The sequence below is a fragment of the Acinonyx jubatus genome, chromosome B4 (assembly GCF_027475565.1).
Source record: "Acinonyx jubatus isolate Ajub_Pintada_27869175 chromosome B4, VMU_Ajub_asm_v1.0, whole genome shotgun sequence".
Taxonomy (NCBI): domain Eukaryota; kingdom Metazoa; phylum Chordata; class Mammalia; order Carnivora; family Felidae; genus Acinonyx; species Acinonyx jubatus.
The window spans coordinates 93,377,280-93,404,456 of NC_069387.1; the positions used below are offsets into that span (position 1 = coordinate 93,377,280).

General features: G+C 38.8%; 1 protein-coding gene across 3 annotated transcripts in view; it reads right to left on the reverse strand.

Annotated features, from left to right (window-relative positions):
• Positions 1-27,177, reverse strand: part of PTPRR (protein tyrosine phosphatase receptor type R) — a 241,745-nt gene that overhangs the window by 9,449 nt on the left and 205,119 nt on the right. For all 3 annotated transcript variants that reach the window (XM_027071251.2, XM_053226493.1, XM_053226494.1), the window contains 5 exons: positions 25,211-25,290; positions 24,639-24,776; positions 15,536-15,646; positions 13,113-13,270; positions 8,401-8,514 (listed from right to left, as the gene is read on the reverse strand). In XM_027071251.2, the coding sequence (XP_026927052.1) occupies positions 8,401-8,514; positions 13,113-13,270; positions 15,536-15,646; positions 24,639-24,776; positions 25,211-25,290 (601 nt within the window). The remainder of the gene's footprint in view (positions 1-8,400; positions 8,515-13,112; positions 13,271-15,535; positions 15,647-24,638; positions 24,777-25,210; positions 25,291-27,177) is intronic.

Below are 27,177 nucleotides of genomic sequence, written 5' to 3' on the forward strand. Positions count from 1 at the left end.
TGGGCCATTTTGTTTCTAAGGATTGTTACTGTTTTTTAAAGGAACAGGTGTATTTCTCATACTTACTGTGTAAATGGCCTTTCACTATGTCATACTGCAAAACCTCGGCACACACAAGCCTAAATGAATTTCTTGCGGCAGGAGCTAAATATGGTAAAACCTGGTTGGTTTAGCTTTAACAGCAACTAAAGTTCTTTAGATGGTATAGACACAACAATTTAGTGATATTTAAGGTTAGAAGATTTAAGCAAGATATGGAATGTCTAACTAATAAAACATGATTACATTGGGCTCAATTTAGTGCCAATGCTATGGGTCCTTTTTTTCACCATAAGTTTTGAAAATTGTTGACCTATGTATGTATGGTAACTTCTATTAACAGAAAAATATGACTAAACAAAATCCTTTTTTGTCATGCTGGTCAATAGAAAGTTCATTGTATTTATCATATTCAGATATCAATAATGATCTAAACTGAAACCATCAGAGATAAACAATTTTCCCTGGTTTATACAGCATCTAGTTCAGGGTCATCGTCAAAGGCAGGATTAGAATGTGAACTTCCTCTCAATTTGCATTTAACCCAATTTAGTCTCCCACTCCAGAAAACAACAGTGTTTTGGGAACCAAACAAATCCAGAATTTAGCCTAATTAGAGAAAAACTGGAAGTTCAGTTCAGAATGTTTAAAAAAAAAAGACAGTCAAAATTTGTTATGTGACTTTGGATATACCATTCACTCTTTTTAGGTCTTGGATTCCCCCCGAAGACTGAGAGATTTGTACAATATTTGACCATGTTTCTTTTAAATCATCCCTTTCCTAGTAGGTGTTTGGCAAATGTTATGATTGTCTGTTAATGCCGTTCCATTGTTCTCTACAGAAACAAGGTTCAAAGACTCAAAGAATGCAATAGTTGAAAGGGAGTTTAGAGAGCTAGATGATCACTTCCCAATCACTGAATCCCAAGATGGAAAAGGCATTTATTGGAAGGGTCCTCAAACCCATCTGTGCATCTAGCAGTATCATTAGACCAAATAAACACACACACATATGCATCACTAATTTTTAAATGCATGTAGGTGTTGTTTTGAGTCACAGAATGAAAATTAATTTATTAGCATTAAGGATTTCAAAGTACAACTATCAAGTTGAAGTCCATGGAATATTTTACTCTTATAAAAGGGGGTCTTCATATCAGAAGAGGTTGGGGGGCCACTGATATGCTCATTTCTCTTTTTACATATGTAGACAGAGAGGCCTAGAGTGGACAAGGGGTCACACATGGAATTAAGGCACAGCCAGGATTAGTACCAAGCTTCCTGGCCTCTGGTCCAGTGACCTCCAGCCCCTCATACTCTAGTGGCTGCCTGCTGCCTCGTCTCCTCAGCCAGTGCTTGGTCCAAATTGTCCAATACCGACTTCATCTTTTAATTAAAAATGAAAGCTATGGGAATGAAGGAATGATCCATTAATACACTTCTAAATAAAACACTGGTGGGTGCCTTGCACTGAATTTGAACTCCTACTTGGAAAAAAAAAGAAATCCTAATTTAGTTCAAAATATGCTCAAAAGTATTATTAAAAAGAGAATCACAGACTCGTGAATCTGCAGTGAGAACTGTTGCATCTATTAATAGAAGTTGCCCTAAAGCCAATGAAAATAATGTCTTGCCAGAGAATGAGGAATCTACCAAATGGCTTTGTCATCGTTGTTACAATGGAAACATCCATTCAGCAGAACACTCATCTCTAAACCAGACCATTTGAATTTCTTGCTAAAATGCAGGTTTGTGATCTCAGAACACATTGCCTGCTTTTGGCACGTTGAATAACAATGATCAGGCATTGTAATTTATCAACATCATCATTGTCATCATCACCAACATCACCATCATTTGGAGTCAGGTGTTTGATCATGCTCGTGCTGAAACTCTTATCATCCATGGAAAAAGCCCATTTGAAGTATCTAAATCACTGCCTTTCTTCTTGGCTGTTGGCCGTGCCCTGGACTTCCCATAAGTGGTGGGGGGTAAACTATTAAAAAAAGATGCACAGTGCACAGTCTTGGATCACCAGTGGGTAGAGGTCATTGTTAAAGGGAGTATGAAAGCAAAGGGAAAGTCCTGTGGAGCTTGCACGCTGCAGTGCATAAAATATCAGTCCCTTGATATATTGGCTCTGTCTTTTGTAGCCCTTATTATACTCAGCTGGGTGCTCTTTTTTAATGGTCCCCACCCATGGCTCAAATCCCTATGCCATTCCCTGTCTTCTCTTCACCACCAAACTTCTTGAAAGAACAGTTCCTATTTATTATTTACAACTTCTTTCGGTCCCATTTAGATAGGCTTTGAGGAAAGTTTTGTATGTCAAATTAAATATGAAAGACAGCTTAAAGGAAGTTAAATGGGTTTCTGTGCTGGGGGACTTTCCAGATTCTTCAATGTTTTAATACTTACTGTGAATATCCATGTGGGGAGGGCTTCTAAGAAATAGAGTATATAGCTCACATTTAATTGAGAGCCTATTTTATTTTATTTATTTATTTTTGCCTGCATACACTCTAAGAGGATCTGGCACTTGGCAGGCTCTCATAGTTTAATTAGGAATTAAACTGTGCCCTGAGAAACACAGTCTGGAAAAGTCTGTTAAGGAATCCATCTTTCTATGCCTAGGTACCTGATGCATGTACAGTAGAAGGTGTTTAGTAAATGTTTGTTGAATGAATGATACATGATTCAGGAGCACTAAACAGAGAGCACCCAAGGTCTCTAAGCAGAGACCTTGGGTGTCCATTCCAGTGGACACAGGATTTAGGCCTGTCTACATTCATTCTAAAAATATCCCACCACAGGGTCAATTTCATGGGCTCGTGACCTGCTGGGTCACACGAGCCTCTTCCCCATGTTGAGAAGGACCTTGCACTTGGGTTAATGCTCTGCTGTCACCATCTTGAAATATTTAATATTTTTTTTTTAAAAAGAAGCCTCACACTTTCATACTGCACTTGGCCCTGGTAGCTGCTCTTGCCCAAGGAATCCCTTGTAAGCTCTTTTGCTTCCCCTCCATGCCCCTCACTTCCCCAGTACCCACGGCTCTCTACTAGTCTTCTCCACTGCAGGGAGTACCCAGCTTCTGGGGCCCTCTCTTCAATTCCCTTTCATCAAAACTAAGTTCTGAATGTATTCCTAATGCATGGAGTTATGTTCTCTCTAGCTACCTTACTCTAGCTGGAAAGGACAGATCACATTGTTTAGACTGAAGGGTCTAGCTGACAGGTCATGATCTCACGGTTCATTGGATTAAGTCCCACATCGAGCTCTGCACTGACAGTGCGGAGCCTACTTGGGAATCCCTCTCTCACCCACTCTCTCTGCCCTTCCCCTGTTTGCACTCTCTCTCCCACTCAAAATAAATAAATAAATATTTTTTTTTAAATAAAGGTTAATAACTGAGAAAGCATAAGGTGTCACTCTCACCTTCTCCTCCACATTCAATGAACTTTAAAAAAGAATGATTCTTTTAACCAAAGATTGGTTCTCTAATAGTGATATTTCAGACATTCACCATACATAGATATTTTAGGTATCCTCCATAGACAGACATTTTGGGATGAGGCAACTTTCCTATGTTCCTTAAATTATATTCTTAAGGCAACTGCTGACAATATCACTCTATCTCTTCATGAAACAGCTCTCATTCATACTAGACCTTGTTTTAAAAATTATGGTACCACTGCATTTTTTTAATTGGCAAAGCATTATCAAACAGGTATGCTTCTTGTCAAGCAGTTTTGCAATAAACATATTCCAAAAGACTGTTTACTTTAATCTACAAAGGTCATGCCTTTTGAGTTAGAAATCAGAAGTCCTAGATTCCAAAGAGGTCTATTTCTCCAGTCTTTTAACTACATGATCTTGGGCAAGTTACTTGATGTCTTGAATTCTTTGTTTCTTTATTGAACAAAACAGGGCCAAGGAATACTTCTTTTCCTACTTTTGGGTTCATTTTGGGAGTTAAATGAGACATGTAAGACATGTGTTTTGAAGGCCATGGTGGAGAGGCCACGATTAAAAACTTCCAAGTGTCAATAGTGCATTCTGGAATGTCTGAAGACAGTTTCAGGACTGAAGGGAAAGGTGGCCACAGAAACTAGGGTTGGGGATAAGGTTTGAAGAACTGATGAATGACAATCCACAGGAGTAGAAAGGTGGGTGTTTGGATCTTCTGGGGCCAGTTTCTCTTTTACTGGCATATGAGTTAATGATATGGTCAATGGCAGCAATCACCTTCAAACTGGAATTTTATTTTACTTATTAAAAAAATAAGTTTATTTATTTATTTCGAAAGAGAGAGAGAGAGAGCAGAGGAGGGGCAGAGAAAGAGGAAGAGAGCGAATCCCAAGCTGGACAGAGGTGTAGAGTCAGGCACGGGGCTCGAACTCACAAACCGTGAGATCATGACCTGAGCCAAAATCTAGAGTCAGATGCTTAACTGACTGAGTCACCCCGGCACCCTACAAACTGGAATTTTAAAGATGAAGTGTGGCAGGAAAAAACAATTGAAAACTGAAGCAAGTGGCAAGAAGCCTGGGGGAAAAGAAGTTGGATGGGGTGAAGGAAAGGAGGCAGTTTTTTTGTCTTGCTTTTCATAATAACTAGGGGATTGCATAGCAGAAGGAAGAGAAGAAAAAGAAAATCTGTTTCGATCCTGTGAAGGAAGGCAGGCAAAGGAAAGGCGTTTCGAGGAAGGTTTTAAAGAAAGGATCCATTTCATAAACCACAGAAGCAGCTGCTCAGAAAGAATGTGTATAGAAGAGATGTTGATTAATGAATCTGTTAGAATGATTTCCAGATACATACTGGCAGGAATTCAAATGCAGGGGGCAGGGAGCCTTCGGATCAGCAGAGAAGCTTTGATATGTTTTGGAGATCCTATCAGCAATAAAAAGACAAGCCTTGTGGGGAGACCTTGGTGGTGATGGAAGGCCAAGGCTAAAATTTCTGACCGTTTGCTTTAGGAAGGAAGGGACCGATAGAGGAGGCATTGTGATATGGTTTAAAAAATGTACTTGTGATTCCATTCAAAGCTAGAGGACTATTGGGTAGATTTGACAGGGCAATGTGACTGGGAAATGGAAATCAAGGTGGAGGTCAGGCTACAAAAGCAGGTTGAGGAGGTGGGAGATGGGAAGGTGAAGAGCCAAGATTTAAGAATAACAAAAGCCTCCAAAATGAGCAAACTAAACCCAAGGTGTTGTTCTAAAAAGGGTTCAGAGAGAGTGTTGGAGATCAGCTCTGTTCAGAGTCAGCCTGGATCCATGTGGGGATCTGGCGTTTATGGAATTTTGGCACTAGCTGGCAAGAGAGCAGGGTACAGGGGTTTGAACTGGAGTCCTTGAGGGATTTGGGGTCCCCAGCAGTAGGAGGCTTGTTTATGGAAGCACAAAGCAGGAGAGATCAAGGTCACCGTGGGAACAGCTCCAGGCTGACTCGGTGCTATTCCCTACCCTCTGACGCAGGCCCCACTTCTGGGTGAAGGTAGGTTCCAGAGTCTGGAGTGAAAAATTGGACCCTATTCCAGCTGGACAGGCAGTACTAGATGGAAGGAGACTAAGATAGCAATTGTAAGAGAAGCAGGAGACATCAGTGGAGCTGATTTTATGTAAAGAAAGAAAATATTTTTGGAAGCAGTTATATGTGGGGTATGGAAAGGGAGGAAGTGGGAGGGGTAGAGAGAGCGTTAGAAACATAGGCTAAATGTTCTACCAAGTGCGTCATGGATGTAATCTCATCTTTATACTACCGCAGCCCTGTGAGGCATATATTGTTACTTTCAGTTTATAGATGCACCTTCAGGTTTCTCGCTATATATATTGATAACAACAGTGGCTAAACGTGATTGCATGTTTATTATGTGCCAGGAACTTATAATCTTTTCTTTTAAATAATTTTATTAAAATTTTTTTTAATGTTTATGTATTTTTGAGAGAGAGAGACAGAGAGAGAGAGAGAGAGAGACAGAGAGAGAGAAAGGGTGAGCAGGGGAGGGGGAGAGAGAGAGGGAGACACAGGCTCCAAAGCAGGTTCCAGGCTCTGAGCTGTCAGCACAGAGCCCAATGTGGGGCTTGAACCCATGAGACATGAGATCATGACCTGAGCTGAAGTTGGATGCTTAACCGACTGAGCCACCCAGGCTCCCCAGGAACCTACAATCTTACTCTTACTCCTTACAACAACAAGAGCATGTGGCTAGAAGTATAACTTCCATTTTCCAGATGAGAGACCCCAGACAAAGGAAGGTCTCACAACTTGCCTAAAGCCACACAACCAGAAAATGGGAGCAGTCATAATGCAAACCCAGGCAATCAGTTTCCAGAGTCCAGAATTTTAACCACTGTAATGAACAGCCTCTATTAAGCCAGGCAAAATTGAAAGAAAAAGAGAGGGAAGATACACCTACAAGGACTTGAAGCTATTATTCAAGAAGAGATAAGAACAATAATAGGGATGGGGAAGGAAAACCTCATCTGGACAGAGGGATCTGAATGTTTAATTTTTAGAGATAGGCTGTATTGATAATTTTAATAATAATGAAGATAATAATAACAGTTCACATTTATTGAAGGTTTACTATGAGACAGATCCTACTTTAAATAATACATATATCTGAATTTTTAGAACAATCTTTTGTATCTTTTATTGAAATCCAAGGACCTGGGACATAGTAGGTGCTCAATAAATATTTGTTGAATGAATCTTGGGAGGTAACTGCACTTTTAGGAGGACACAGGGCTCAAGTCCAAGAGACCTTTCTCCCATGGCCCTCTTGTTTTCTTACTTCACAACATTTATCTCTGTCTGAAATTATCCCATTCATTTCTTTCCTTTTTTTAATTGTCTGTCTGTCTGTCTCTCTTTGCATTAGAATGTAAACTCTAGGAAAGCAAAGTTTCACTCATCTTGTTGAGTCCTCTACGTGTAGCATCTGGAATGATGCCTTGGGCATAGGAGGTAATTAATAAATATTTGCCGCATGAATGAAAGAAGAGAACGCAGTATTTCAGCCTTGCAGAACAACTCATTTCCACAATAGTACACTGACTTGCAGAGCAGAGAGGCTGGCTATCCATCTGCTGGTACAGCATCTTTTTCTGTGCCTGTTCTCAAAGAGCATCTGTGTACTTTCTCCATCAGTGGCTCAACTCTTCATCTACCCGGGTAGGCTTAGTTGTGGAGCAAGGAAGAAGAGACCTTTCTTGTTTGTTTTGTTTTCAACACAGATAAACACAGATCATCACAAAGGTGATCAAATTGTCTCCATATAAAAACAACTCACCCACCTCACACCCATTAAGATGGCTACCATAAAAAAAAAAAAAACCCAACCAACCAACCAACCAAACAAACAAAAAATAAAATAGAAAGTCACAAGCATTGGCAAAGGTGTATAGAAGTTGGGACAACTGTACTTTTGGTGGGAATATAAATGGTGTAACCATTGTGGAAAACAGTATGGCAGTTTCTCAAAAGATTAAAAATAGAATTACTGTATGATCCAACAATCTCATTTCTGGGTATATATCTAAAAGAATCTCTACAACGACTTGTACACCCATGTTCATAGCAGCATTATTCACAATAGCCAAAAGGTGGGAGCCACCAAGTATCCATTGATGGGTGAATGGATAAACCATATACAGTGTATACATAAAATGGAATGTTATTCAGCCTGAAAAAGTAAGAAAATTCTATCACATGCCACAACATCGATAAATCTTGAGGATATTACACTAAGTAAAATACCAAGGGCCGGGGGCAGGAGGGAAGAGGAAGCTGCTGTTTAATGAGTACAGAGTTTTTGCCAGATGGAAAGAGTTCTGTAAATTGGAGGCACAATAATGTGAATATACTCATCACCATTAAACTGTACTGTTAAAAATGGTTAAGATGATACATTTTGTTATCTACATTTTTTCACATTAAAAAAAGTAGACTGAGAAAAAAGATGATTTTTGGTAGTATGACACGCCTCATTTTTAAACAATCAAGATCCTAAGGTGAACGACCCAGTTAAGCCAAATGGAAATGCAGAGTAAATAGAAGGGAACAAGGGTGTAAGACAGAGAGGGAACAGCTACACCATAAATACCTGTGTTAGAGATGAGGAAGGATTAAGCATAAGCTTTTAGTTTTGTGTTCTTGATGGTCGGTGTTGCAAATAACACTTTCCTTGATGGCTTTTTAATGTAAGAATACGTAAGCGTCTTACACAGGTCTCTACAGAGATTTAAGACTTTGGAGCTTGTGATGTTTACTAGGTCAGACTGATGGGATGAGGTTGTGGCTGATAACGCTATGTGTGAAGTGACTTCTCTGTTGCACGGTCCAGCGGACACTTACCTGTCTACACGAAGCTGGCAGACAATGCTTAGCGCGTCGACAACTCCTTCTTCTTTCAACTGTCGACAGCCAATGGATGTGGCAATAAAACACCCCGTTCTACCTATCCCTGCGCTGAAAAGACAAAGAGTAAAAAGGTGGATGCAAAGGAGAAACGATTAAATATATTCTATTATTTATTTATTTAAATTTAATTCCAATATAATATTAGTCTCAGGGGTACAATATAATGATTCAACACTTCCATACATCACCCAGTGGTCATCACAACAAGTGCCCTCCTTGAGCCCCATCACCTATTTGGCCCATCCCCCCACTCTCCTCCCCAAGATAAAAGACATTCTTTTAAAAGGGTGTTTAAATCTGAAATGGGCAGCCAGGGTTAGTAAAAACAGTGACAGCAGCTCTCAGGCTGAGATTACTAACCTGGCCTGGTGCAGTGATCATTGAGTTATATGCAGTAGGGAGTGTGGGCTGGAAGGAGAATAGTGAAAAAGGCATTGTAATTATTCTACAAAGAATAATTAGGACCTAAATTTAAGTAAGGTATAGGCACTAGAAAGGAGGAGAAAGACTTAAACACATCACAGACGTGAATCTAGGGGATCGAAAGAAAGGAAGCGCCAATGAGACAAAGGGAGAATTCTAGAAGAAGGGATGATGTGGGGGCGGTGAGGAGTTCGGTCTTGGATAGACTGATGTTGAAGATTCTAGTGAAAAACTGAAGATTCAATTCAGTTTGGGAGAAGCCTGTGGCCAGAGGCACATATTTCTGAGTCATTTATGTCCAGGTGATAGTTGAATAAAAACACCATCTGTCCAGGAGGGCTTGCCCCATTCATCTGCCTTAGTTGGTAAATTATCAACCTAATACGCCCTTTAACTCTCTTTCCATATTCCTCCTCTCTCTCCCTCTCCGCCCTCCTCAGCAATTTCTACCACTAATAGTCTTTATGCAAATTTCTCTCAAATTTACATCTAAATTCCCTAAGTTTCTCCTAAACTCTAGATTAGCATTCCATTTTTTAGCTGGAACTCTTGATGTTACTATTTTGCACTGGCTTTAGTTCAATGTATCTAAATTCAATGTATCTAAAACAGAATTAATTATCTTTTCCCTCAATGGCATTACCAGTTAGCCACAAGTTTTCCAGCCTAGAAATCTTGGAGCCATCTCCAACATCTCTCCTCTCTCACCTCCCACATCCAATCTGTTACCAATTCTTATATTTTCCACCTCTACTGAAGCTTTTGGTATCCATGCTTTCCTTTCTATAAACTGTGCTCACGTTTTCGACACCTCCTTACTTCATGGTTAGCAATGATCTCATTATGGTTGCCAAGTCTTGAGTCTCTTCCTGGACTAATTCACGATACACACAGCTGCTAGGTTCATCTTTCTAAAATGGGAATCTGAGCATATAACTCTCTACTCAAAGACTGTAGATGCCTTCCAGTAGTTACAGATAACGTCTCAGCTCCCTACCATGGAATTTGTGAACTTGCACAATATGAAAGTGGCTAACTTTCAAGCTTTAGGTCTTTTTACTCTTCTCTTTGTACCTTTTGTGCCATTTTTTTTTTCATTTACATGAATCCTTGCAAAAAAAATGGCTTTTATTTTTCATTTTTTCTCTCTGTGTTAATGATATTCCTTTGGTCAGAAATGCCCTCTTTACCACCCTTTAAAACCACACACGTTGGTTATTTTTTAAGATCTTGTTCAACATTACCCCAACTCTTAGAGGCTTTCTTCAGTCCTCATGTTCTGAATTAATAGTTCCCTTCCTGGCACTCAAATAGCATTTATTTCTCATATTTGGTGCTTGTTTCCTGTTGAATGTGAGTGCAGAGGAATTCAGAGGTGAAGGAGGTCCCTTTTAGTTAAAGAGTCTATAAAGAGTTTGTTTCACTAAAGAGATAGGATTTGAACTGGACCCTATGAATGGAGGGCATTTTGATTATTGTGAATCAGAATATTCCATTTACGAGAATGGAAAGAATGGCTGCAGAACAGGATATATGATGTACAATAGTAAGTAGACTAACTTGGCCTGAAAAGAAAGTTATTTTAGAGGGATAGTGGGAAACAAGACTGGGCAGACACACTGGAGCCTGATGAAGGACCGTGGGGCAAGCCGAGGGTAAAGTACAGGCTAACATACTCCCCCACTCCAGGTGGAATGCGTGTGATATTCCTGGGACACTCCTAGCTACCCAAGAACAAAAGGAAAGGGGTTTAAGTGCTTGCCATGGTGATGTAGGAAACTAAGGCAAATGAAAAATTAAATTCCTTTACTGCCTGTAGCCCATTGACAAGTCCTTGAAACCAACAGAGTGACCTCCCTCTAGGAGTTCAGCTGCCTCAGATGATGACACTTTGCTAGAGGCAAAAGGGAATCTTAGCTTAACATTTTCCCATCTCCCAGGATCCTGTAAGTCTCCTTCAACGCATAAAAATTCCTTTAGAAACTTCTTTTTTCTCAATTCCCCCAAGGTATATGCTGGCAATCATACTCTATGCTTATGGCCCCCAATATACATCTGAAGAGTCTCATGACTGAGATTTTACTAAATGGTAATAAATGGAGTCTCCCTAGCAACAGCTAGCACCTCAAGATCCTGGAAACCTTGCTTCCAAAATACCTTAGAGACTTACTCTATTCCTGACCCCCTCCCAAACCAAGAGTATGTAATGAGTTACCGGTCGTGACCTCACGCAGCTCTTCTGCCCACGGGTCCTGTCCCCACGCTTTAATAAAACCAACTTTTTGCACCACAGATGTCTCAAGAATTCTTTCTTGGTCATCAGCTCTGGACCACCTCACCATCACCCCGAAACTTCATCAGAGCCTATAAATGATCTTACATGGAAAACTAAGAAGTTTGAACTTCATCCTCTAAAATAGTGATGCTTTGTGTTTTGTTTTGTTTTGTTTTGTTTTTGAGAATTTGATAAAAACTATGGACTTTCATTCCCCAGAAAAACTCACATAACTTTATGTACTCCAATTTGTTAAAGTAATTTCAAAGAGTTCACTGACCCCTGTAGTTCATCCACAGATCCAGGATTAATAAAACCCAGGGTTTTAGGAACATCATGCAAGAGAAGTGGGTGAGTAGGCTGGGCTGGGGGTGGGGCATAGGGAAGTGGGGTGTGTTTGTGCAATTAGTTGACTACTTCTCAAATACATGTATGAGGTCATTAGGGCCTGAACCTGGGTGGTTGGACAGGAAGTGATGATTATGGGAGAAGCTTTGAAGGGAAAGCCAATCTGGTGACTGATTAGATACTGAGGCTGGAGTTGAGAGAAGGGCCAAAGATAACTGTCAACATTAGATATTGAGTGCCTGGAAAAAAGCTGGTCTTATTCTTAGAAATAGTCATCAGAAGGGGAGCTGGTTTTATAGGGGAAATGGCTAGTTCATTTTAGATATCCTGAGTGTTTTATGATTTTGGGTGGGGGACAGTTCCAGCCCTAAAATATGACCAATTAGGCTGTCTTTCCTCACCCCTAAGGGAAGTTTAGGGTAAGGCCTAATGCTAGAAACTGGATAATGACTCCTTTGGATAAATAGATACATAGTAAATTTCATTCTTAATTAAACTATAAAGGCTCAAAAAAGAAGGAGACTAAAGTTATAATTTAAAATAATTAGCGGGGCGCCTGGGTGGCTCAGTTGGTTAACATCCGACTTTAGCTCAGGTTATGATCTCACAGTCTGTGAGTTCGAGCCCCGCATAGGGCTTTGTGCTGACATCTCAGAGCCTGGAGCCTGCTTCAGATTCTGTATCTCCCTCTCTCTCTGCCCCTTCCCCGCTCATGCTCTGTCTCTCTCTGTCTCAAAAATAAATAAAAACATTAAAAAAATAAAATAATTATAATTTTATTTATTACTATTATCATCAAAAGCTTTCTTGCAAGGCTTAAGAGGTTAAACAAAGCAACATAAATTATTTTGACCAAGTATAAATGGCTGGTTATAGAAATAACTTTAAAATTATTTGCTTTTGTTTGGGCACACTAAAAGGAAAGTCTGGGGAATGAGGTATCAGTTATGAGAGGAGAGCTTCAAGTTAGACGTTAGGGAAGGGAACCACCATAGACATCTGTTGCTTTTCTCAGCCTACCCCCCAATACTCCATGTTCTGGTAACAACACTTTGTTCTCCTTTTGGTGAACTACCACTTGTTCACTTCCCACTTCATAAATTTGCTTCCATCTGTTTTTTTTTCTTTATGAAATAACTTCAAAAATAGCTGACTGGTTTCACCAAGTTTGACATAATAATAAATGCTATCAAGATCCAACTCACGTATGGTTCAGTGCCATCTTGAAATAACAAAAAATCCATTAATAATCTTGAAAAATGTGTCATTCCTAGTGTACATGAGACCGACAATACAAAAGCAATCGATGTACGTTTTGACGTAGAGGCCTGAATAAAGTCTCCTGTTCCCGGAATCATTAATTTAGAAGTGGTGTTTTCTCTACTGTGTAATTGTTTGCCTAAATGTTCTGGGAATACTGCTTCAGTTCTGTAAAGTATCATCCTGATCCAAACTCAAACATTGAGAAGTTAACCAATTTCAACAAATCTTTAGTTTACCAATAAAGTCACGACCAGGAAGCACAACCCAACTTCTATCTGTCTGATGACTTTACAGAGGTTAGACAGTTGCTTAGGCAGAAAGAACGGTTACCCCTTACCTGCAGTGGACGACCACGGGCCCTCGGCCCGTGGCAGCAAGTCTGTCTTCTTCTACATCCAGCATGAGCTGTAGAAGGGGCTGGGCACTGTCTGGAGTCTTGTGATCCGGCCATGAGGTGTACCAGTAATGCTTCACATGCTGGGTGTGACTTCCTTGCTGAAAATAGCAATAGCCACCAAATGCCTCATTTACTTGTGGAACTAAAAGTCATCCAAACCACAATACTGAATGCCTTCTATCACTCCCAGCTTGCTGGCAACTTACTTCTGTCTGGGTGGAAAAAAAAGATCTAGGAGATTTCTGAAGAGTACTCTTCCACCTTGAGAAAACTTTACTACAAATAGGCTGATGTCAAAGTTTGACAGTCTTGAGAAATAGATATTTAAAATAGAAAATGGGTATGAAACATATGCTAGATAGGTGTTTGTAATTTGTTATAATAAACATAATGGTAGATGCGAAGGAAGCCAGGAGGGAATCTGAATGGACCATGTTTCCTGCTCTTTGAACATTCTTGACAAGGGATGATAAACATATTAACTCTCATAGGAACACTTACCCTTACATTTGGCCCCTACATTTGAATTTCTACATTCATCCCAAGTTGTAGTTTCTAACAGCAGTTAGGAGTCCCGGTAATAAGGAGCTAGAAGGGGTCACTAGATGAGAGTGAGTGAGAGTCCATGCACATCATCTCAAAACCCAGTGCCCGGCTGGGGAGCTGGCACAGGGGAGGCACTCAATGAAATTCCTATCTCGAATTCCCTTCTAAAAACCCTCAGTGTAGGGGTGCCTGGGTGGCTCAGCTGGTTAAGTGTCCAACTCTTAATTTTGGCACAGTTTATGATCTCATGGTTGTGAGATCGAGCCCCTTGTCAGGCTCTGTGGTGACCGTAAAGAGCCTCCCTGGGGTTCTCTATCTTCCTCCTTCTCTGACCCTCCACTTCCTCCCCTCTCTAAAAATAAGTAAATAAACTAAAACAAAAAACCAAAACCAAAAACAAAAACAAAAAAACTTTCACTGCAGCTCGGCTTCTATACTTTCTGTGTGATGATTCTGTACCATCAGGGAGGCTCTAGCTAGGATTGAAATCTTTGAGATGATTGTTCTCTAGAAGCGAAAACAGTACCATGGCAACGTTCCTCAGCATCTGCTGCCCATAATTTAAATAAGATAACTTTTCTATGACATAATCTGGTCTGGGGAAAGTCCCCATAAATTACCGTAACTCCGAGTTTGGGAAGATCTCGTCAACACTTCAGGTTTGCCTTGCCTCCTACAGCCACCCACAAGAACAGATTTTCTCTTTCAGTTTCCAGACCTTACTAAAAGCTGCTTAGACCAAAGTGACAAAAAAAAAAAAAAAAAAAAAAAAAAAAAAAAAGCGGGGCTGGGGAGGCACCTGGGTGTCTCAGTCGGTTAAGTGTCTGACTTTGGCTCAGGTCATGATCTCACAGTTCGTGGGTTCAAGCCCTGCGACTGGCTCTGTGCTGACAGCTCAAAACCTGGAGTCTGCTTTGGATTCTGTGTCTCCCTCCCTCTCTGTCCCTCCCCCACTCTCATTCTGTCTCTGTCTCCCAAAAATGACTACCGGTTAAAAAAAATAAGAAAATAGCCAAACCGTGATAAAGTCTCTAGTACAAGCCTTGAAAGGCATTCAAAATGTTAAATCAGGGATGTTTTATTTACAGAGATTAGAAGATCACAACATCCGATTTAGTGAATTTCTTGAATGCCTACTTATGTTAATTTAGTTATTCCACATACTAAGAGTTACTGACAACAAAGAAATACATGAGGGAATGATCATAATTTCTCTTTGATTTTGACATTATTAAAAATTTTTTAAAGATTATCTTAAAGGGGCGTCTGGGTGGCGCAGTCGGTTAAGCGTCCGACTTCAGCCAGGTCACGATCTCGCGGTCCGGGAGTTCGAGCCCCGTGTCAGGCTCTGGGCTGATGGCTCGGAGCCTGGAGCTTGCTTCCGATTCTGTGTCTCCCTCTTTCTCTGCCCCTCCCCCGTTCATGCTCTGTCTCTCTCTGTCCCAAAAATAAATAAATGTTGAAAAAAAAATTAAAAAAAAAAAGATTATCTTAAAAAAATTTTTTTTAACATTTTATTTTATTCTTTGAGAGAGAGCGCAAGCAGGGGAGGGACAGAGAGAGGGAAACACAGAATCCGAAGCAGGCACCAGGCTCTGAGCTGTCAGCACAGAGCCCGATACAGGGCTCCAACCCAGGAGCAGTGAGATCATGACCTGAACTGAAGACGGATGCTCAAAGGACTGCGCCACCTGGGCGCCCGGACATTATTAAATTTTAAATTGAATCTGCAGCACTTATTGGGGTAAACAATTTCAGAGTAGAAATGTAATCCTCTCATATCATCTACTTTTTAGATAGTTATAGCTTTTTCTTACCTTTAAGACAAGGTTTCGAACGGTGTAGTTATCACATTCATTTACATTGATAACCAGAACCTCAACTTTCCCATAAATTCCTCTCTTTTCTGGCCAGTATAACACACATTTCTGGAGAAGGGGAAAAAAGAACACAACAGATATTAATGATTTCACTGGTCTTAGGGTACTTTTCATTCAAATGCCTCAAGAGTTTTTATTTGATTAATTAAAAAAAATCAAGTATCAATTTTATAAGGCTGGAAATGTACAAAAAAAACCAGTGAGCTGCACATTTAAACAGGTGACTTTTATGGTATACAAATTATATCTCAATAAAATTTTAGAAGGAAAGTATCAGTTTTTACAGGTGCCTGTCAAACACTATTGCTAATAATCCCATACAAAAAAGGGCAAAATTTCCCAAAACTCCGCATGAAAATTGAGAACTAAATTGAGAAATTAAGGATTAAGAAGTCAAGATCCAAATATTAGACTTTATCATGTGATAACTCAACATAAGAGGAATGTTCTTTCATAATGACTGAGCCAAGTCAAATTTTCCTGCTTCAAGTTCAAGTGTCTAATAAGAGTATTTGTAAAGTTTCAGATGCCACAGAATGAGATCTCTCTAGTATGTAAAGAGGACATAATGATTTTTAATACATATATGGTACTATATCTTCCAGGATCTTTTCACATATAGTATCTATTGAAATAAATGCAGAAAAAAATTATTAAAAAAATTTTTATGATGAATCCTCTTTGAAGGTTTTAATGAGTAATAATAATTATATTGCAACCACAGCAATATAATATGGTAATTAAGGTGCAGGCTTTGGAGCCAGAGAACCTGGGTCCAAATTTTGGTTTCACCTCTTATTATTAGCTGAGAATCTGTAAGAAAGATACGTAATGTCTCTGGCCTCAGTTTCCTCATCATTTAATACATTAAAAGCACTTCAGACAAAGCCAGACATACAGTAAGCATTTAAAACACTTTGTTCTTATTATGGTTGCTCTATTTTTAGGTTTTTGATCTAACTGATTCAATCATCACTTAATTATGCATTAGATAAAGCAGTAAATATTGTATTATTATGATATCCAAGCTACATTATTAAAAGAAAACTATAAAATGAGATTCAAACATACATATAAGCTCATATTATTCATTATTTTGTCTTTTAAACACCTGCAAAAAAAAAAACCTGTGAATTTTACTACATATTTCAATGATTAAAAATGTAAAGTGTGAATGCCGCTGTTTATTTTAAGTGCCCAGAGAAGCAATGTTCATTTTAGAAATACTGTTTAAATAGAACTTATAATTTTCTTGCAAACACACATGCACATTTATAGAGAAATTTCTTCACTTGTTGCCTTCAGTCAGGTAGACCTTTTAGTACTCAGGATACTTGTTTCTTTATATCTATGTCAAAGGCATAGAACCTTACATGAAAAAAGTTAAGAACTTACAGATTCAAAAGAGCAGCAAAAGAAAGAATCACAGATTTATAGAACTAAAGGAAAAGACATGTAAAGTATCAGAAACACATCTCGGGGATTCTATCTTGCTAAGTAGTAGCCATTCCACGCCACAGCCAGGATGGAAGTCAGTTGCCCTTGTGGAATCACTGTTTCTTTCATCCATGACAATAAAAACACATTTGCATCCTCTACATTCTGGTCCTTTTCCAAACAAAGTAAATCATATTCACCTCTATTTACATGCCACCCCACACCCAGGCCCCGAAGGCAATCAGGCTGAAGGCATACTCTGGCCAACACAATGTTAACATTAAGAAAAGAAATCTTTTAAAAATAAAGCAATGTATTTCTCTCCTCATTTACTAGTGCCAAATGTCTAAAATTTCCCAGGTTTGTTAAAGAGAATGATACTAACCAATTTGCCTGGTTTCTTTCAATGAAGCTTCAATTATTTCGCTGTAAGACCCGAGCTATTGTGTATCTTAAAACCCATGCCTCCTGGACGCATTCAAGAAGAGTGACAAAGAATCTTGAAAAAGGTATTGAACAAAGCAAGAGACATTCAGCGGTCCAGCGGTCTGGTATACGTGCCCCATTGTCCACGATGAGACCTGAGCAGCAGGCCCCCTCCTTGGGAAGGTGGCTCTTGAAACCCGTAGGAAAAAGCTGCAAAACAGGAGCTCAAAGCCTGCACCCTGACTCTTAACAATACTTGAACAGCCTTGTGCACCTACTTGATAAATGGAAGCGCTGCTTGCTTCTCTCTCAAGCTTGCCGGGGCCCTCTTGAATGTTTTTCTTGACTCTTAACCAAAAATGCAATTGGCAGTCAGCTCCCAGTAGACAATGCAATGTGACTTGTTCATTGAAACAACCCTTAATTAGCATCCCATCTCCTTTCTGAGATACAATGGCTTATTTTTACACACTGAATACATTTCCCCCCCCACCTTTTAGGAGAACAGAGAAAAAGAGACCAGATAAGTGTGGGTGCTTTTTGAATATGAGGTGGGGGAGAGCTGCAAATGTAGTTGTTTAAAGAGCAAAAGTTCAGGTTCAGGTTATTTTTGTGAACAGCTTTTTAGGGTTTCTTTATTGTGGGGCTAACAATGATGTGAAAGAGGCAGAAAATGCAAGGAAGGAAAATGCTCCGTTACAGGTAATACAGTGAAACCACACTAATTGTAGGTAATTCAGAAGAGCACGCTATCTCACAGAATATAACCCCAAATTATCACTATTCTTTGCTAACTGGGCTGAGCCTTTCAGTGAAATTATCTATGGATTACAAGAATCCATAATTTGGAGGAAAAAGAGGTCTTCAGAGGCTCCTGTGTCTCTTGTACAAACAAGTGATTAGTGAACCCTGACTATAAAGATTCTGGACATCAACCAACTCTTCATAATCAGTGGTTTACAGCAAAAGTAGAATGCAAGGCAAAGCAATGCAAATTCCTATATTTTTATGATCTTTTTTTTTTTTTCTTTGACCCTCCCTCTCAATCCCACCACATTAGGACTATTTGAGTATGAAGAGGAAGGAGGTCTAGCTAGTAATTTAGTTGCCTGGGGAGAAAAAAATGTATTTTTAAGTTACTTTCTTTTTAAATTCTATGCATTAAAATCAAAAAGATTTTGTTCTCTGAGCTAAAAACATGTATCATCACAAAGACAGTGGCTCTAAATAAGTAAAAAGAAGATGGTCAGGCTCATTTGGAATGCATTAGCATATGAGAGGTATAGGATTTGTCAGGTTGCCTACAGTTACCGTAGTTACTTTCATTCCTGGCTTTCCAACTAAATATTACCAACACAGGTGCAGCAACTTAATGTTAAAACTACCTTCACCAGCATATCACTTAATCCCTGCCACAATCATCTGAATTTGGTAGAACAGGTTTATTGCTATTAATATCATTTATCATCTTACAGCAGGGGAAACTGAAGCTCAGGTATTTTGGTAGGGGGTTCTGAGAAAATTCCCTTGGGAGCTAAACTCTCAGAGCAAACATCATTTTAAAAATTTTACTTTCTATCTCTGACATCTGCTGTCATCCAACCAACCCTACTTTACCACGGCATTAACCAGTGGCTTTCCTTCTCTCTGTGAATGAAATAGGCTGGTGCTCATGCGACACATGGTTCTTGGGCCAGTCTCTTACTAAGCCCAGTGCCTCTCTTACTATCTGTTGAGCTTTACATGTTCACCAAGGTGTACTTACATCCAAACCTCCTTATGGTAGGTAGAGTCATTATCGAAGCCCCATCATTTAATTTTACATAGATTAATGAAACATGAAGGTGCAAAGAAAATAGGAAATAATTGTATAAGTTAAACAAGTTTTTCATTGGGAAAAAAAAGGACTCAGTAAAGAAAACTGCAGTCAAATCAGGTACAGGTGACAATTGTAAAAATTAGTGCAAAGTTTGAATCTGCGCAGGATTCTGCATTCATAAATCCTTTACAAACTTTTCTGTGTTCTCTTTCATTTAAAAAAAAAACAAACTGAAATGGGCAAGTTTGATGATGTATAAAGGGCACGATTTCCATAAGCCATATGATCTAGAACTCCAGCTTCAGACCAACACTAACAGAACAAGTCCTATAAAAAAATGAAAAATACTTAGTGTGAACAAATGTACATGTCTTAAGATAAAACAAAGCACTGGAGTTTTTTGGTTGCTGTTTTTATGATTTTCCCACTGTAACTTCTTTGACTAATAGTGTCAAATAGGAGGGATTCTAATTATAGTTAGAAGCAAAGCAAGCTAAGACAATTGAATAAAACCCAGCAAAATAAAAATAAGGTACAGTTATGTTTGGAATATAAGCGTGTTTGAAAGGACAGGTGAGTGATTTTGCTTGAGAGCTATCAGCTTTTGAATTGTGGGCCACCCTTAACTGCTTGGGCAGTATGAGTGTCAGACTGCTGGTCACGTAGGAAATGGTAATTAGGCTTCCCAGCGTTGATGGGCAGTGCTAGGCCAGGCTGCCTCTCTAGATATTATAATAGCTAATTCTGCTCCTCCAGGAAAGCTGAAAACTGGTCAGCAGGAGCTCCACCGTTTACATGCCAGGTTGGCCTTCAACATTACCTTCCTTGACCTTCTTTGGACAGACACCCTGGTTCTGAGACTCAGTTTGCTTGTTTCTTTTTATTCTTGGTACAGGCATACCTCTTTTTACTGAGCTTCGCTTTCTGTGCTTTGTAGATACTGCATTTTTCACAAATTGAAGATCTGTGGCAAGCCTGCTTGGCGAAAGTCTATAGGCACAATTTTTCCCAACAGCTTTGGCTTACTTCATGTCTCTGTGTCACGTTTTGGTAATTCCCACATATTCAAACTTTTTCATTATTATTACATTTGTCATGGTGATCTGTGATCAGTGATCTTCGGTGTTACTATTGCAATTGTTTTGGGGTTGCACCGACTGCACCTACCTAAGACCGTGAACTTAATTGATCCATAGGTGTGCTCTGACAGTCCCACTGACTGACCATTCCCTGGCTCCTCCCTCTCCCGGGGCCTCCCTATTGGCTGAGACACAACAATATCGCAATTAGGCCAAGTAATAACCCTACAGTGGCCTCTAGGTGTTCAAGTGAAAGGAAGAGTCATATGTCTCTCACTTTCAATCAAAATCTATTAATGATTAAGTTTAGTGAGGAAGGTATGTCAAAAGTCGAGATAGGCTGAAAGCTACCTCTTGTGTCGGTTTGCTAAGTTGCAAATGCAAAGGAAAAGTTCTTGGAGGAAATTAAAATAGCTACATCAGTGAACACACGAATGGTATGAAGAGAAACAGCCTCTTGGTGATATGAGAATAGTGGGATTATTAAATAAGAGCTTGGCAATTACTCATTTATTTATTAGAAAGTAGAATGGTTCATGAAAATATGAAGCCTGAGAATTTCTAAAGATAACTCCACCTTCATTTTTTTCTGGAGGAAATGATTTTTGTCTCTTCCAAACAATGATGCTGAACACAATTGGAAGTTGGCACATTTTTGGTAAACAGCATTTTCCTGGTAGTGTGAAGTTTACTGCATATTTCTTTTTAAGCCAGAATTCTCAGTATCATTTTGATCTGTGAAGCATCAAAGTTTCCTCTATAGTATTATATTTATATCATGGAGGGTCTGGACAGAAAGGAATTTTTAATTTTAATTTAATGATTAACAGTCTACTCAGATCTAGGAAATGCTGTTAACTCCAGCATGAGTTCTGGGTTGTCAGTTATTTTCTTTTATCCCTTGCTAGGTATTGTTCTACTGATTTTTGGCTTCTACTGCCGCTACTGAGAAGCCATTTGTTACTTACTCTGTTGTTAAATCATCTCCCTTAGTGTTTTTTAGTTACATAGATGTGTCTAGTTGTGGGATTATTTTTACTTATCCAGCCTAGGATTTATGGTGCTTCTCAAATCTGAGAGCTCATGTCTTTCATCACTTTTGGAATATTTCCTCCAATATTATTTCTTTTCTTATATTCTCTTTTTTCTTCTTCTAAAATATCCATTATCTATACATTGGGCATTTACATACTGTCCTCTATGTCTTAAACTTTTTTTTTTTAATTTTATTTATTTATTTTTGAGAGAGACAGAGACAGAGAGAGCACAAGTAGAAGAAAGGCAGAGAAAGCAGGAGAGAGGAGGCTCCATGCTCCGGCTCCATGCTCAGCACAGAGCTCCACATGGGGCTTGAACCCACAAACTGTGAGATCATGACCTGAGCTGAATTCGAGGGTCAAACCCTTAACCTACTGAGCCATCCAGGTGCCCCTATATCTTAATCTCTCTTTTGTATTTTTGGTCATTTTGATCTTCTAGGTAATCTCCTTAGCTCTATTTTTTAATCCAATCATTATTTATTCAGCTATGTCTAGCCTATTAAACCTAATGATGCTTTCTTTAATTTTAATATCTATATAATATTTATTTCTAGGACTCTTTGGTTTATTTTAAAATCTTCCTACCCTTTTGTGATGGCAACTTGTTCCCTTGTCAAGTTCTTAATTTTATGTTTTGTGTGCTTAATTATAAAAAAAATAGCCTATATTTATAGTTTCTTTTATTATAATTTCTTGTGGGTCTATGTTACCTATTTGTTGTTTCTTCTGATTTTTCCTTATGTTGCTTGTTTACTTGTGTTGTCTCATTATTTTGACTTGTGAGCTTCTGTTTGGCTGGGCTTTTTCTGTTGAAATTCTGTCATATAAATCCCGAGAGTGTATGCATCCATAAAGTTTTTGCCTTTGTAGAGTGCCACCGAGAGTCATCAATCCAGTATTAATTTTCATATTAATTGTTATACTTGGCATTTCCTGGTTTTCAAGTGCTGAATACTACAGAGAACCTTTTTATCTCTCCCATGAGAAGACCAGATTTAGGTAGATTAATTTCCTGGTATAGTCCTATTTTGGTGGGCAGGTTTATTTTCGTGGTTCACCTTTTCACTGAAGGCACAGCTCTTGTAGGAGCTCGCTTTATGGAAGGTCTCCATTCCACCTCTTGGCTCCTGCAAGCCCAAGGCTTTGTCTCCAGGTCTTGTATTGTCATTAAAGCACAAGTAACCCATAATTCTCTGGCTTTATGCCTTTTACTCACTTTTTGCCGGCTGGGACTTTTCTTTCCCCCAAGTTCTGTTATGCATGCTATTTTTATTTTACTGTTTTATCTGTAAAACATCAAACTTTCCTCTATAGTATTATGTTTACATCATGGAGGGTCTGAACAGAACGGAATTTTTAATTTTAATACTGAGTAATGCAATCTACTCAGATTGAGGAAATGTTGCTAATTTATATTTTACATTTTATGCTATTTAAAATTTTAACCAGTATGACTAGTTTTGTAATGGGAAGTTTTTCACATTATCTGGCTTATACGTATGCAGGAATGTATATACAGATGCATATATAGAGAATGTACATTTTAAGCTTGAAAAATATTTTCCTACTAGGTAAAATAAAGGCAAAATGCCATGGATGTTAAACAACTGTGCAGGAATTATCAGCGGCCCAGTGTGTTGATAGATTGATATGGGTGACACAGCCGAGAATATTAGGGGCTGTTTTTATTATGCCACCTCTGGCTTTCATATAAAATTCATAAAAATACATTTATTTAGTAAGCTATATAGTTAATTAAGTACATAACTTCATCTATAGACCCCAAATAGACTTTTTTTCCAGGATAACTTTCAGAAAAAAAAAGTACTTTATCTATTGCAGCAAAAATGAAAGAAGGCAACGAACTTTACAAAACTCATAAACTCCTGCGTGCAAGCCTGGATTTTCTTGATTAGCAGCCAGAATATAGTATACTCATGGGATAGAACTCACCAGAAAGGTAAAAAGGAAAGCTCAGCTTTCTTAAATTCTTATTGTCATGTTGAAGCCCTGACACAGTAATTTTAACAAGAAAACAAACACAAGCGCTGGCTAAAACCAGATGATAAATGAGCCAATAAGATGCCCTAAAATGTAAGCAGTACCTAGGATAGCACCCTTTGGGAATTACACAATTCTCTTTTTATGATGTAAAGTACAGAATGAGTGTTCTACAAGCTAGACCCTGAGGAAAGACTGCTAGTATGCAAATGGAATTTAACTTTGACCCTTTTCTTGGATTTCTTACAAAGATATTGAAAAAGTTGCTTGACTTTTTGAAGTTAGTCAGAGAAAGACAAATATCATATGACTTTACTCATATGTGGAATTTAAGGTACAAAACAGATTTACATAAAGGACAGGAAGCAAAAATAATATAAAAACAGGGAGGGGGCCCCAACATAAGAGACTCTTAAATACAGAGAACAAACTGAGGGTTGCTGGAGGGATTGTGGGTGGGGGGAAGGGCTAAATGGGCAAGGGGCATTCAGGAAGACACTTGTTGGGATGAGCACTGGGTGTTATATGTAGGGGATGAATTACTGGATTCTACTCCTGAAATCATTATTGCACTATATGCTAACTAACTTGGATGTAAATTAAAAAAAAAAAAAGTTGCTTGGCTTTGTTACTTCTTTCAAATCTTTTTTTCAAAGCTCACCTTCCCCTTTGACCCTTCTTACAGCTCAGCCCCACCCAATCTCCCTATCTTATTCTACCTTTTCCTCCTATACCATTTATCCTTTCTAATTGCTATACTTTTATGAATTTATTATGTTTATTGTTTTTTAATCTGGATTCCCCAATAGCAAGTTAAAAATCGACCAATGGCAGGTATCTTTGCATGCTTTGTTTACTAATATACTTATATTGCCAACAACTAAAATAGTATCTGTCACACAGTAAGTGCTTAAAAATTACCTGGGACATGAGTAGTTTTTTCATTTCCCTGCCTATAAACCACAGTGATAATTCATAACTCCTCATTTCCTTGCAGAGCTATGTGGAATATGTGAGATACATGTACGCCAAGTGTATTGATTTATCTGAAAGAAACCTGCCATTCATACAATGACACTAATTACCATTTCTTGGAAGCATGAAGTGAAATTGTCTTTAAATGCCTTAAAGTTTCCATCTTAAATCTGTCATTAAATACATGGCAATTTTCCTTAGACAATATCTCTTCTACAGCAACCGAAAGTATACAACGTTCACTACCTGGGTTAAGGTCATACCTCATTTTTTTCTTTGAGTTTTGTGATCATAACAATCACGGGACTGTCTTCCTGCCAAACCATCTGCCAGAAATCATTCACGGTGTTGATCATGGGGCCCTGTGTGGCGATGAAAGCTTTCTCTTTGCCACTGTAGCCCTAGTTTGAGTAAAGAGACAGAAATATTGGCTTTGAAATTCATGCCTTGCACTGAAAGCTTAGAACAAGTTCAGAACAAGATGGCTCTACTAGTCCAAAAGCAACACAACTTCCGCGGTTTCACTGATTCTAGCACGAGTCACGTGACTGTTCTCCCAGCTAGTCAAGCACAGCACATGGTATTGAGGGTCATAATGCTCAGTTCTCATCAGAGCAGGCCCTAGACAGCACTGCAGCCACAGACACACAGGAAAGGAAGACTCAATGTAAAAGACCCACTACCAATGTTCATTATGACTAAACAAGCAAATAACCTTGCTAGTAATCAAGTTAAATCAAAATTAATCCACTCTGAGGAAAAAAAAAATCCCCCAACAATTCCAAATAGTGAGTTGACATGCTCATCAGAAAGAAAATTTTATTTATTTACTTACCCGAATATAATTAGCATTAATGTAGGTGCTCAAAGAATCAGTTACATTTTTTGGTCTTAAACACACTCTGCTGAGGGGGTCTAATGAGGAAAACAAGAAGGAATGTATTAGACAAATTTACTCTTTTGAAAGGTCCTTAGAACACCAATAACTGTGCATAGCACACTTGTTAATTTATACACTGGTCATCTGGTTTGTGTCAATGTTTGTTGTTGATGTGTCTGCATGTCTGTCTCTTGATCCATCTGTGTTTATTGAGGGACAATTGGGCCCATCTTGACCCCTCCCCTGTCCCTCAACACAAATGTTACCCATAAGCTTGAGATGATTTTATTCATCATGCCATTTTTTGGTGGGTTCCTGATTCTTGATCCCTATGTCTTATTTATGCTTCTTTTCTTGTTCTTTGGATTTGGAATTTGTACCATTTTTCCTTGCTCACTTCTCTCTTCTCTTCTGCCCAAAGCAAACACTTGGTCTGGCCTGAACCCCCTCTTGCTAAAGAAGCTGTCTTTAGTTACCACGTGTGGCACTTTGGTCACCTATAGCATGAAAATGATATTGCATAGATTGCTATCGTGTTAGCAGTATTGTCTTAACTTCTCAAATCACTTTCCATCAAGAAGCTGAAACACTCTTTGTAAACCAGTGTTAGGAAAACTATGGTAGTTATTTTTGCCAACATTTACATACATGAATTAAGATCAAGTCATCCTTTTATGATTTCTTTAACCTGGTACACTCTGAGCATCCTAAGGCAAGGATGGAGGTTTTTTCCTCATCTATACGACCTAGTGTCTAGCATGGTGTTTATATGTATAGCAGGCACTCGATGTCTACTGCGTTGATTTAATGGTCCCTTCCATTTTTTAAGAAGCCAGTTCTATACATTCCTCTTTAGTAATTGTTCTATTGCTGTTCTTCTCCAGAAAGATAAAATTCTGAGACTTTATCATACCCACTGTTCTTACCTCCTCCTCCACAATTCAGTCTTCCTTGTGTACACTCCAATCTATCCTAACATTAGTTTATGCAGAGACCATTCTTGCTGATGCCCATCAATGATCCTTTTGGTGATCTATACCAAATAGGCCCATGGTGGTTTTTTCTTCATGTTTTATTTTAATATTTATCATCTTGTATTTTTTTTAATGTTTATTTAATTGTGTGTGTGTGTGAGAGAAAGAAAGAGAGAGAGAGAGAATGAGAACGTGAGTGGGGGAGGTGGTAAAAAGAGAGGGAGACACAGAATTCGAAGCAGGCTCAAGGCTCTGAGCTGTCAGCACAGAGCCTGATGCGGGGCTCGAACCCACGAACTGTGAGATCATGACCTGAGCTGAAGTCAGACACTTAACCGACGAAGCCACCCATGGGCCCCTACCATCTTGTATTTTAAGTGCTTAATTTTTTTGCCTGTCCTCAATGAATTGTAGTGAGCCCCTTGAGGGCAAGACCTGTATTTAATTCACTTAAAAAAAAAAAAGAACTTTAGTATCCATTGTGATTTCTATCTGGTATGTGGCTCATAGAGTGTTTAATATCACAATTCATTTCTATTAAAGTTGAGACACTGCTGTTGACTTTCTAGATACTTTTTTTCTTCCTTAGTGAAGGGGACAGGAAAACTTTCATTCCTTTTCAGTATTCACTGATTCTTAGAAGTTTCCACAAGAGCTCTAAACCACTGAGACTTGAAAAGAGGCCCACTTCCTTCAGTTTTTATAAAGCCTACCAAGTATATGATTTATTGGGAACTCAGCCCTATAAACCGCTTAGATGCAGGTTCCTTGTCGAGCTAAATTAAGTTTATTTTGGAAATTGATAATTTATAAGATTTCCAAGTATTTAGAGGTTTCCAAATACCTTTTTTTTTTTTAAACAAGAATGAAGCATGTGACTGAGGGGAAAATTAGTTTTCTAACCAAAGACTGCCCCCCCCCCTTTTTTTTAATGTTTAGTTATTTTTG